At 31.0% G+C, this 13,564-nt stretch overlaps 1 protein-coding gene across 1 annotated transcript; it reads left to right on the forward strand.

Moving 5' to 3' along the window:
- The first annotated feature begins 1,562 nt into the window (after positions 1-1,562).
- LOC147383920 (peptidyl-prolyl cis-trans isomerase FKBP42-like) lies at positions 1,563-8,382 on the forward strand. The gene is made up of 7 exons (XM_086426117.1): positions 1,563-1,848; positions 3,485-3,667; positions 5,153-5,242; positions 5,500-5,684; positions 5,865-5,987; positions 6,093-6,245; positions 7,734-8,382. The coding sequence occupies exons 1-7, from the start codon at positions 1,824-1,826 to the stop codon at positions 8,058-8,060; spliced, it is 1,086 nt and encodes a 361-aa protein (XP_086282243.1). The 5' UTR covers positions 1,563-1,823; the 3' UTR covers positions 8,061-8,382.
- The last annotated feature ends 5,182 nt before the right edge of the window (positions 8,383-13,564 follow it).

Raw genomic sequence — 13,564 nt, forward strand, 5'->3', positions numbered from 1 at the left:
ATAATAATTTTGGGAAATAATTGGTTTTATAAGTTGTGATCACTATATTTCTGAGAATGAACTCCAAGAAAATATGAAGTGCATGGGAAGACCATTTAAGAAAAAAATTATAACAATGTATGTATCATATTATGTTTACGTGCTAAAGATCAATAGTTGCCTTATTAGCCGAAGTCAAAGGAGATGAAAGGGAGTGACTTAGTTCTGAGAGGGTCTGCAAGAGGTAACGGATGGATATGTTGATCGTAGACAGTATTTATAAAAATAAAAAATAAAAAATAAAAAATAAAAGGAAAAAGTCGAACAATATTTTGTTTAATTGTTTAATAAATGTAAACTGATCCAACCAAATTGAACAAGGCCAAGATAGCAGTATGACCAATTTGACAATTTTTGGATCCAATCATCTTTTCGGCTCTTAAAAGATCGGTGCCATGAAGTACTTGCTCTGAATCGCTTTTCAATTCAGCCTGGTATAAATTCTATTGAAGAGCATATATACTCTAAAAATTGCTCAGATTAAGTTAGTGAGGAAAAAGATTGGGTTGGTAAGTATGGAAGACTTGGCTCTGTAATGGAGGAAAATGATTCGTTTAGTTGACCCTAAATCCCTAGGATGATGATTACGATGATGATGATGAGATAATTCGGCTTTAGGCTCAAATAATAATCTGAAAAGGTTGGCCTAATGGCAAGTCGAACCTTGATAACTTCTCAGGAAGAGTAGATCAAGAGTTTGAAACCCCACGAAACAATAAATTCTTTGGGGTCACCCTCCAAGGTTAAGTTGACTCTCGACTTAATCAGTTGCACATAGGATTTTTTTGAGGGGACGGTGTTTGTGACCGTGAGATTAATTTCACTTGAAGGATGGGGATACGTGGATAAGCATAAATAATAAAAAAAACAAAAATTAAATAAATAATTATTGAATTTTACGAAGAATTGTGATAAACTGACACATTAAAATGTACACAGTCGACTGTGGTTGACATGGCAAGTGCATGTAACCATAAATCTTTTTCTTCTGTATACACAAGGAAAAAGATTTACGGTTCTCTACACTTACCAAGTCAATCACTTAACATACGTTTTACCATGTCATTTTATCATTAATCTTTTATGAATCATGAAAATAATTAGTTTAACGTTAACGATTTTCTAACTCGAAAATTTTCACTCGATCTGTACTCTACTAAAGTGGCAAGGGCATAGAATCGTTGATTGTTTTATTTGTGTATCCCGAAGAAAAGGATCTATGATTTTATGCCCTTGCCATGTCAGTCGCATACACATCGAGTGAGAAAATCACCATTCTTAATTTAATTAAGATTTTTTTTTTTATATAGATGTTCCACACGTTCTGATTGATTTCCCATATAACTCATCTTCCCTCCACGTGGCATGATCATAATCCTTAATTAAGGCTAAAGTTTTCAGTTAGTCCAGTGGGCTACTTATAATTCTGTGTTGACCCACACATCTGTATCAAACATTTTTGATACGGACGTCTGTACAAAATTGTTTCCCTTACTTCAGTACTTCAAGCAGCGATTTCTGAAAAGTTGACTCGGTTTCTGGAACGTTCCACAGCTGTTACTTCTTCTTCGTTCTTCCTCAGTTTCTTTGCATTTCGGGAAAAACAAAACCCTAGTTCGTGATTCATTTCTAGTTACTTCGATCCATCTAATCTCGAACTCTTGCTTTATCGATTCCGATCAAATTTTGATATCTTTTACTGAAATTTGATCTTTTCTGAAATCTATTTGATTCAAGTTCTTGTCTGTAATTTGCTTGATTTGAAGAACTATTGCTTTTGAAGAATGGAGGATATTAAGGATCAGCAAAGTAAGTCATCATTTCATGCCTTGTTCTTTTAAATTTTAATTTCTTTCGATTATACTTGTCGAGCAAAACTCCATATTAATTTCTATGTGGAAAAATGTACTCAAACAATTCTCAGCTATAAATGTTTGTAATTTAAGATCCAAATGAGATATTTACTCATTTAATAAGGAGCAAAAATTTACAATTGTGACACTTTGAGGAGGTTTAATTATCCTATGTACCTGTTAATTTGAAAGTAAAACGACACTAAATAATATACGAGCATGATGAAAATCTTCAGATTTTTCCCCTAAAATTTCCTTGTTGTATACAATTGTAGGATAATTTTCTCTCTGATGTGGGGAAACTAAATTTTTGGTTGCAATATGAAGAATTAATATAAACAAATAATGCCAAAAAATTAATCTAATTTTTTTTTTAAATGTTTATTGCTATTAATTAAGCCACAAATAAATTGGAGAGGTATCTAAGAGGAATTTGAGATTTCAAGTTGATCTTATGCTCTTACAGTTTCTTATTATAATTTGCTCAAGTTAAACTTTGGTTTCAGTTTCTATTTCAGTCAACTTGGAAATAATTTTTTGTACAAATATTTCGATCACTATGGAAATTTAATACAATTTTACATGGAAGTGTGATTCATTTCTATTTATTTTTCATGTTTGTTATTTTTATAATTTGTATTATAAAAAAATTAGATAATAATATATTGGTAGGATCTTACTATTTATGAGAACATTTCCACCAAAATATTGCACTTTTATATCTGTAATTTGATTATTTCGGTCAAAATTTACTGATCACCAAAGTATTTTACAAAATAAATAATGGTTTACACCAAAATATATACAAAATGATTTTTTTTAAATGAGAATTAATATAAACAAATAATGCCAAAAAATTAATCTAAATTTTTTAAAAAATGTTTATTGCTATTAATTAAGCCACAAATAAATTGGAGAGGTATCTAAGATTTCAAGTTGATCTTATTCCCTTACAGTTTCTTATTATAATTTGCTCAAGTTAAACTTTGGTTTCGGTTTGTATTTCAGCCAACTTGGAAATAATTTTTTTGTACAAATATTTCAATCACTATGGAAATTTAATACAATTTGACATGGAAGTGTGATTCATTTTTATTTATTTATTATGTTTGTCATTTTTATAATTTGTATTATAAAAAAAATTAGATAATAATATCTTGGTAGGATCTTACTATTTATGAGAACATTTCCACCAAAATATTGCATTTTTATATCTATAATTTGATTATTTCAGTCAAAATTTACAAATCACCAAAGTATTTTACAAAATAAATAATGGTTTACACCAAAATATATGCAAAACGATTTTTTAATTAGCATTGTTGGACTTCTATTTTTGTGGACTAAAGTGTTCAAAGGGTTTTTTTTTAGAAGAATTATTATAGTAATGCCTTCTAGAAGTTTGAAACTCTACGTCCATTCATGTGTATTACAATATAATATTTTAGCTGTACACAAACTGGAAATTTTCTGCAAAAATAAATATAAGGAAAGAAATATATGAAAGGTAAAAGAAAACATTTCAATGCATGTCTCAACTTAATTAGACATTATTTTTTTAACTATATGATGACGTCCTGTTCGATTAACAGGTTCAAATGGTGATAATGAAATCATAGCTGAGGATGCTGCGTTCGTAAATAGGGAACCTCCACAAGATACTAAAGGTCCCCCGCAGGTTGATTCCAAAGTTGAAATCCTTCATGAGAAAGTCACGAAGCAAATCATAAAGGAAGGTCATGGTCAAAAGCCGTCAAAGTATTCGACATGCTTTTGTAAGCACCATAGTTACTACGTACTAATGACATGCATGTAAATCCAGTATATAAGACTATATCCCTGTTTGCATTTTTCATGTTGAGAGATAGACAGCTAAAATCCTTACTTCAATGACGCTGCAAACCCAAATCACTAAATAATAATCAGATTATTCACTGATTTTAATGTCTTCATCTGGTTTCAACTACTCTGCAAATGATTCCAATCTGGGCAAAGCTTTAAATTTCAAACTAGGTCATGTTATATACATAATGGCCGCCCTCCAGACAAATTTTTCTCTTCCACGAGCTAGTATAAAAATAAGACTTCTCTTCCAGTTTGAGGAAGAGCTGACCATTCCACTTTTTTTAATTTCTTAAGCTTCTGAACTTTAACCCGCGACTTCAAAGTTGCATTGCAATATGTCCACCAACTGAGCAACGGGTCCAAGCCTAGCTGACCATTTATTTTTGTTGAATGGTTCATTGTATCTTATACTGTACTAGGGAATCTACGACTGAATATCCAATATAATGGGAATAGTACTGACACTACCCTTCTAGGTTGCCGACATCTATGATGTGCTCCATTGCATGTCTAGTTACTTCTAATACGTGGCTTCACATGATACATTTGAACAAAATGGTCCCATTTATCCAAGTGCTTGTGGAATTTATTTTCCATGAAATGAAGAGAATCAGTTTCCATGTGTGTTTAAAGTCGTCTATAAATAACAAAAAACATGATCCAGGTCAACAATTTAAACAGGTATATTTCGATCAGATGCTTTTAGGGCTTAAAATGGGTTGGATTCGGCTCAAATGTGGGTATATCCATATTTGGATCCGAATTTATTTATCTGGACCTGAATCCTACTAGAGTACTAGATAAACTATATCCGAATCATTTGATTTCACTTAATCTGCGTTTGGCCCGACTGAATTGCTTGATTCGGGTCAGATGATTCAACTTTTTTCTGCTATTCTTGTTTGTTAATTGCCATACTATGATGTTTTACCATTATACTCATTTTATTTTATAAGAATTATGTTATATTAAAGTGGTAGAAAAGGATATTTTGAAAAACCTAAAAATATAATTTTCAAAGCTGTATATAATTCGGATCTAGGTGGATATATGGATGAATCCGTATCTGACTCGGACCGTGGGACATCAAACCATATTCAACCTATTACTCCAAGGACCCAAATCCGCTAAATTCAGATTTCAGGTAAAATCTGATCCATTTATGTGCTAGATGCTTTCCTGTTTACCGAGGACAATCCCTTAACAACCTAAGATATTGGATTTGGTGAGGCTGATTCAACTTAGGTTGCATTTCTCCTTCTTTTTTTTTTTTCTGAATGCTACAAGATGCTTATTTCTAGACATTCTAGGACTAAATGCTTGCATTTTACAAGGTAACTTTGGAGATAATATTCTTTAAAAAATAACCTAATGTTGTTCTATGGGTGCTCTGGGGATTTCCTTTATTGTGATAGTGCACTACAAAGTGTGGACTGAAAGCACCGAGCACAAGTTTGAAGATACATGGCAAGAACAGCAACCAATTGAATTGGTTTTAGGAAAAGGTATTTACCTAATGAATTCATTGTCTCAATCGTTCTCTGTTTCTTTTATTCCCCATTTGATCTTAATTTTTTCTGTAAATAAATCATGGTGATGATTCTTAAGAGAATCACTTGTTTTGAAAGTTTGTTTTAATTAGCTGTTACAGAAAAAGTTTCTGCCAGTTGTTCTTCAATATCTTTGATGGTGTTTCTGGTATCCAATTGATTTTTATTCTGATTTCTTTTAAAACATTATTTGAAATTTTATTTTGAGGCAGAGAAAACTGAGATGGCGGGGTTGGGAATCGGTGTGTCAAGCATGAAGGCTGGTGAACGTGCTTTGCTGCGTGTGGGTTGGGAGTTCGGCTATGGCAAAGAAGGAAGCTTTTCTTTCCCAAATGTTCCACCTATGGCAGATCTCTTTTATGAAGTCGAACTTATTGGTTTTGATGAAACAAAAGAAGTAAGTTGCATCATTCAAACTCACCAAGAATCTACAATTGTTCTGAGATTAATACAGTTTGAACTAAAGTTTTTGCATATTTTTTTTTCTTCTGGTTTGGTCTACATGACCATATTCTAAATTATTGAGTTATCTATATCACTAAAGAGCTGACTACAACGATGTCTGACACGTTTTCAGGGGAAAGCTCGTGGAGACATGACCGTGGAGGAAAGAATTGGAGCAGCAGATCGAAGAAAGATGGAAGGAAATGTTCTTTTCAAGGATGACAAATTAGAGGAGGCTATGCAACAGTATGAAATGGTTACAAATTATTATTTCTTGGAATTCCTTTTTTTTAATGGTCTATCAATATTAGCATTTGGAGTTTGTACTGAAAGTTGAGTTGATGTTTCTTCATTGTGTCAGGCCATAGCATACATGGGAGATGATTTTATGTTCCAGTTAATGGGGAAGTACCAGGACATGGCCTTGGCTGTAAAGAACCCATGCCACCTCAACATGGCAGCTTGCTTAATAAAGCTCAAGCGCTATGAAGAAGCCATTGGACAGTGCAGCATTGTATGTATATGGTTTCAAAAAAAAAAAAAAAAATTGCTTTTATGTGACTTGATTTTCAGTAATACTGGCTGGTCATAATAACTCCTAAGACTACTTGTTTCAGCTTTCTTGAACTTCATTCTTACGATTCCTTTGTATTTCTTCGTATCAGTTCTCTTGTTGCAAATATAAATTTTCTGGTGCCTATTATTTTTCTCAAGTTTCCTTTCAAGTCTTTTTTTTTTTTTTTTTTGATAAGCAAATGCATATAATATTAAAGTAGTCAAGGTTACCAACGAAGGATACAACCAGAACAAGAACTATATTGGGGATAGGGAGTAAACCCACTCCCATCTACCCAAGAATCTTCAAAAAATACTCTCCTAAATTCCTAAAGAACTTTACACCAAAAGTTCTTTCAAGTTTTTTAAAGCTCTTATAGCTTCTGATGTTCATCATCAAATGAGAAAAGAGTTTGTGCCTTGCTTTATAGAATATTGACACTGCTTGAGAGGTTTAACTGCTTTGGTCAATCCAACCTTCTCTTTTACATACCTGTTTGCAGTAGGGTAATCTAGGGGTTGCACCAAGAAAATGTAGTTGGTGTGCTTTTTCAGTGTACCAACTTCATTTAAGATTTCCATGTTTTTGGTCCCCCTAGTTAGAAATTGCTGGATAATTTAATACATGAATTTTACATTTTTGCAGAATATGGCTGTATTTTCCAAAAAAAATAAAAAAATCTTATGACTCCTGTGTTGCATACATGTTATTGAAAAGGAAAACAAGGGTTTACTTTTGTTTTGGTGTAAACTTTGTAAAGACCTCCAAGGGGTGTTCTTCGGAGACTTTGTCTTCGGGTGAGAGTTGGTTCGTAATGCTTAGTTTCTTGGGAGGGGGTTGCCTTTGATTTGCTTGGCTCTGTTCTTTTCTTTTCTTTTGCTCTTTGTTAGTTCTTGTAAGGGGTCACCTTGGCCTCTTCTTCGTTTTTTTCATTAAAATTTTATACTTATCAAAAAGAAAATTCAATTCAAAAGATTATAAATCATCTATTATTAACTTTTGTTTTTTTTTTTATATATATTATTATAGATGATTTATAATCTTTTGAATTGAATGTCAAACCAGAGTTCGGACACATCACACATGTTTTGCTTTATTGCAACAGGATCCCCTAGAGCACCTGTGGCACCTACTGGGGAAAAGGCTTTTTTTTTTTTCTTTTTAATTTCCCTCAATAATTTTCAGCTTATTCATTTCATGTTGCCAAGTCTTATGCCCATCTTAGGGAGCCCTAAAGACCTAAACAGTTCACGTAGCATAAACCTCCATTACTTAAATTAATTATATTCTGTGAATCAATGAGATGGTGTGATGTCTTGGGAATTGTAAATTAAATCTTTTGTTGGTTTTACATTAATTTGTATGTCAATGATCGATAAAGAAACTATTGATTCTTCTGAATTAAACTTCAAATGGCTGAAATGTGATTGCGTAATCGACTCTCAGGTGTTAGGTGAGCATGAAAACAACGTCAAAGCATTATTTAGACGAGGAAAAGCTAGAGCTGAACTTGGGCAAACAGATACTGCACGAGAAGACTTTCTTAAGGCTCGTAAGTATGCACCAGAAGACAAGGCCATCACGAAGGAGTTGCGTTTACTTGCTGAACATGACAAGGCTGTTTATCAGAAGCAAAAGGAGCTCTACAAGGGGATATTGGGACCGAGACCTGAACCCAAACCCGAACAGACGAATTTGTTAATCCGTATTTGGCAATGGTTGGTGACCTTGTTTTATCGCCTTTTTAAGCTTGAAAAGCGCAAAACTGACTAACGTGATCTTGGTGGCAGACTAGAACTGTGAGTAGAAGCTTTTTCTCTTCTTTTTTTTTTCATGTCAAGTGGACTATTCAGAATGATATATAGTTGTGTCAACTTCAAGTGTTTATTACTGAGGTCCCTAATCTTGACAAGTTGAAAATGACTTTGACATGATTTTAGATGCTCATTACTAAAACTATTTTAGCATTTTAGGTTCTGTTATAAACTATTTAAGGAGTTCAAGGACCTTTTTCAAGGGTTTTGTCTTTAGGTTGGTTTTTTTGTGTAGGAGGAAGACTTCATGTTGATTATGATTTTTGCTGGTTTTTGCTTTATTCTTTTTTTTTTTCTTTGTTTCCTTAGCACATGCACTTCTGTTTGAGATCAAATTACATTGGTTGAGAATTGTGTACTATCTTGGAATGTCTCGGCAGATGTTTTGATCTCGGTCGAGACATTATTTTGGGATTGCCTCATCTTGATTTTTTCTTGGCCGAGATAATTTATCAGTTTTTTTGCTCTCTGAATGTGAAGTATGTATGATATGCTATAATCGTATGTGTATTCAGATTTATGCATAAATAGATGATTCAAAGTTTCATTTTGTTTTAGAGAGTTTCTATAGAACATTCAGGTAATTAACTTTTTGGTATAAAATTTAAGAGCTTTGGGGAAAGGATTGAAGATAAAATCAAATAGGTTCCAATAAATCTGACTCGCGGTTGAAGAGTCACCCCCAAAGGGTTGGCTCAGCAGTAAAATTAGCGACTAGGGTTTGTTGCCTCTAGTCATGTGTTCCAAATTGGGTGGCCTTTGAAAGAAAATGTGAGTTTAAATCTCTCAAAGAAAATTGATTTCATAGAGTGTATCATCAATTTAAAAACACATATATCTCAAATACTCATCAATTTTGGAGGGGAATACCGAAGGATAGATTATGGGCCTCATTCCCTTTATCCCATAATGTGGTGTTGGAATTTAATTTCGCTATGAGTATCAAGGACAATCTTAATTTTATTGTCTTTAATTTCCTTCCTTTTTCAAGAATGCCCTTCTAACTTCTTTTATTTCCTCTTCTACTTCCTTTTCCTCCCACTTTATATATTTCCTTTTCTCTTTTCCAATTCTACATGTTCAACTTTATTGTATTTCCTCTTCTCCCCTTTATCAATGATACCCCCTCTCATTTTATTGTCTTTCCTATTTTACCCCTTAGCCTAGGGCATAGGCAAACTCTAGTCTTATATAAAATTCAAAAAAGTATTTCTCACCAAATGCCCTAGGAGCATTATAATCACAGGAAGCACTTCTTGAACACTGTTACAAATAATCTAGGGAAAATTATTTGAAGGATACTGGTGGAGGGCTTTCTCCAAATAGTCCCTAAGTTTTGGGTGGTATCTTAATAGCCTATTTAGTAATAAAAATTCTCACTTCATAGTCCTGAATCTCATCTCTTGTTATAATGATTTTGAAATACCCCAACTATCATTTGTCTCATCTTTTTCACATAATTAGGTTTTCTAATGACGATTGTCATTTCCAATTTTTCTTTTTTTATGTTGAATAACAGATGGGGAATGATATATTTGTAATTTTGAACACTTAGATGTATTTTGATTTATTTTGACGATTTGTATAAAAAAAAAATGAATAAAGTTGAGATTCTAAATTTTTTGATGATTACGTTGTAATTTTTTTATTCGAATGTCTATTTATTTTGGGTATTTCAAGGAGATTTACCCAGTATCAAAGTAAAAGGAAAAAAAATGAAAAATCTAGATCACATTTACAACGTCAAGTTGACCATTTTTTATTGTCTAGTTCAATATTTTTATTGTCTGTTGGTTGTTAAACTAAAATAAATAAATAAATAAGTGTTGAATGACTTTAAGTGCTGAAACTTATAAGCTCTGAATTTAAGTGTTGAAAAATTGGTTGTTTAGATGTCAAAATAGTGTTGAATTCATTAAAATTAAGCGTTAAATTCGCAGAATCATATTTGTTACGTATTGCTGAAACTGGTAAATTGTCTTTTTTACCCTTACAATCATATTACACATTATTTGCATGTTTCAAATGTCGATTTCTTATCAAACACAATAAAATATATTATTTCTTATAAAATTAAAATACAATTCATTTTTAAATAATAAGTAATACTCAAATTTTCAATTTCTAAATAATAATTTTTATTTCTAAAATCTCATAAATTTCAAATTAAAAACAATAATGTCATACAAGTCACAAAATTTTGAAATCAACATTGAAAGAACTTAATTTTGGATGAATAATTTTCAATGGAAATAAAGGATGTGTAATTATAAAAGCACTCAATGAATTAATAAGGGCAACCCACACCATAGTCAATTTTTTTGGTCTTGTATGGGTTAAAGTTTTTGGAATTAGCCAATTTTTCATGAGGATGATCTTCATGATCTGAAGATCATCCTCACCAAAAATCAGTCCATTCCGAAATTTCTAACCACATCAAAATTGATTTTCAAAAAAAAAAAAATGGGCGATTTATGGTTCTTGAACTTTTTTTATGGGGCTAGAAGTTTTGGGATGGGCTGATTTTTGGTGAGGATGATCTCCTTATTGTAGAGATCATCCTCACCAAAAATCAACTCATTCTGAAACTTTTAACCCATATTAGACAAAACAATTTGGTCATGATGTGGGTTCATTAATTTGTAAGGTGCTTATATAATTATCCATGAGACATAAGTGGTAATATCCTTTTAAGTATAAGGGCATACTTGTCCATGTTGAAAAAGAGAAGTGCTTATCACTTTAGCGCTAAAATTAAGCATCAAAATAATACTTATTTTTTTAAAATTATTTTCAGCTATAAGCGTTAAAAATATAGAATAAACAAATGCACTAATTTGACAAAAAGTGCTGAATTTTTTTTTCCAGCATGTAGCGCTGAAAAATAGCACAAATAAATAGCATATTAGTGTAGAGTTCACTACATTTTATTGTCGAAGTCGATAGTAATTAAATATAACTTTAAAAATGCCAAATTCATCAATAATATAACCAGTATCATTGAGGTCGATAAAATTAATATTTTGAGTTCGATGATAATTATTGATGAACTCAACATGTTTAAGTCATGTTTAACATTGTCGAGTTTGACGATAAAAAGTGGTGAATTTGACAATAATAGACTATTAAGAAAGAATTTTTTTTTACTAAATGGACAATTAAAATATCACCTAAAACTTAGGGATTATTTTGAAAGAAAACCCTCTATTAGGGTCTTTTAAGTAATTTTCCAACAATCAATGCCACAATTAGGGATGCCAATCTCAACACGACACGAAGTTAGTAGGTTTGGGTTAAGCTTAATTGGGTTTGGGTCATAATAGTGTTAACCCATCTAACACGATTATTAAATGGGTTGGGTTTGGGTTATGGGGTTTCAACCCGTCTAAACACGTTTAATTATTTTGTTATTAACGCGTAATTTTATATATATCAATAATTTTTTTAAGAATTTTTTAAATTACTCATTTTTTTCTAAAATTTCCTATAACTTTTTTATAATACAATTTTTTTTATCAAATTATATAAAATATAAAGGGTGTTTTAAGATATTTGTAAATTAATAAATGATTAAATTTTAATTTGGAAAAGTAAAAACACTTTTCTTAATAAGTTATTTTTTTATATTTATATTTTTTTAATTAAAATATAGAGGTATGTAGTGTTTAATTTCTAATATTGTCAAAATGATCTTCAATAGGATTTAAGATCTTACCAAGTAAGGCAATATGTCTCATGTGATAATGAAATACACTTTGCTTAGTCAATAATAATAAAAATAATAATAATATTGAAAAACATTTTTCTTACTAAATTAGTAAGGAAAGTTTTCTGACCACATCACCTTACGACATCCAAAAACATGATTTGATGCCACATGATTGTAAAAGACAAAATTTTCTGAGCTTTGAAAAAAAAATCAAAAGAAAATTACTTTTCATCATTAAATTTAATTTATGGTTGTGTGACTTTATTTTTAGTAATGATATTTAATTTTTGGTGGTGGAAATAAAATTTATTTTTTTAATAAAAATTAAAATTTTATTAAATAAGTTATATATAAGTTGGATCTGGTATATTTATTTATAAATGGGTTGGGTTTGGGTTTGGATTTGAATTTGATAAATTTTCATGATGCCCTTACCTCAATAGGATACGAACAGAACCCGATCTGACCCATTGACACCCCTAACCATAATAGCAATTCTTACAAAAGTAATTTAAAAGGAAGTAATTCCAACACTTTTTTTTTTTTTTTTGTTGAAAACACAAACGTCCTTAAATGCTTGACCTAATTTTTTTTGGTGGAACTACCAACGCACAAGAGCATCATCATTAATGGCTTATAGTAATGAAGTATTTCTCTTGGATTTATTGGAAAAGTTAAATTTATAAAAAAAATTATTTAAAGAACCCTTGTGGTGTGACTTCTTTCTAAATAGTCCCTAAGTTTTAGGGGACCTTTTAATAGTCTATTTAATAAATATTTCTTTTCTTAACAGTCCTTCGACCTTATCTCCTACATTTCTCACGATTGAATATCCTAACTATTCGAACTCATTGTTTTCATCCAAAAAAATTGAATTTTTGGCATTCAATTGAGTTTTAGAGAATCCATTTTGTCGAAAAGAATTTAGGAAGTAAGAAAAAGTCATTTTCAAGAAAAAATTTAAATATTTTGAAAATGTATATTACAGCTAGAGTTTTTTCACTTTTTTTTTTCTTAGTTTTTGAATAAAAATCTATCAAGAATGATTCTTTTGGGTTGAAATCATCTAAACAAGTCATTATCTCAAGTTTTTAGGCGATCTTTCCATGTATTTTAGTCAAAAAAACTCGAAAATTGAAAATTAGTGGGTTTACCAGTGTTAATGTTGACAATAAAAAAAGTTGTGAACTCGACAGTAAATAATGGTGAGTTTGACGGTAAAAAATTGTAAACTCAACAATAGAAACAAAAAAATAAAAAAGCATTGAAGTGTAGAAATCAACAATAAATAATGGTGAGTTCGATAGTAAAAATTGTGAACTCAACAGTAAATAAAAAAGTGTCAAATTCGACAATAAATAAAAAAGAGGTGAATTCGCCAATAATGAGGGACCATTTAGAAAAGAAAAGTTTATTAAATGTCTTGTCAAGCTACCCTTGCAAATTTAGGGATTATTTAAAAAGCATTCACTCCCCGAGGGTCCTTTAAGTAATTTTGTCTAAATTTGATATAAAGTATATTTTAGTTGATTAATTTTCTTGCATTTATATAGACTTTGACTATAACTTTTTTTTCAGAGTAAAAGTCCTAGGGTTGAAACTTTAAAAACTTGAATAAAATAAAATAAAAATGTCATATTTTATTTTTGGCTTTCATATTCCGTCCTAAATAGAGTTTTCTTCCAACTAAATATACATGTGATGGCTTGAGGGATTTTAAAGATAAATCAATTTGTTTGTCTTGAAGCCCTATC

Source organism: Akebia trifoliata, chromosome 15 (assembly GCF_017979445.1).
Source record: "Akebia trifoliata isolate Shusen 1 chromosome 15, ASM1797944v1, whole genome shotgun sequence".
NCBI classification, from domain to species: Eukaryota; Viridiplantae; Streptophyta; class Magnoliopsida; order Ranunculales; family Lardizabalaceae; genus Akebia; species Akebia trifoliata.

Bases quoted from the DNA above. Each gene is read 5' to 3' on its own strand.
- LOC147383920 (XM_086426117.1), top strand. From the start codon at position 1,824: ATGGAGGATATTAAGGATCAGCAAA. The intron at 5,988-6,092 runs GTTACAAATTAT...TCATTGTGTCAG, and splicing joins CTATGCAACAGTATGAAATG to GCCATAGCATACATGGGAGA. The intron at 6,246-7,733 runs GTATGTATATGG...ATCGACTCTCAG, and splicing joins CCATTGGACAGTGCAGCATT to GTGTTAGGTGAGCATGAAAA.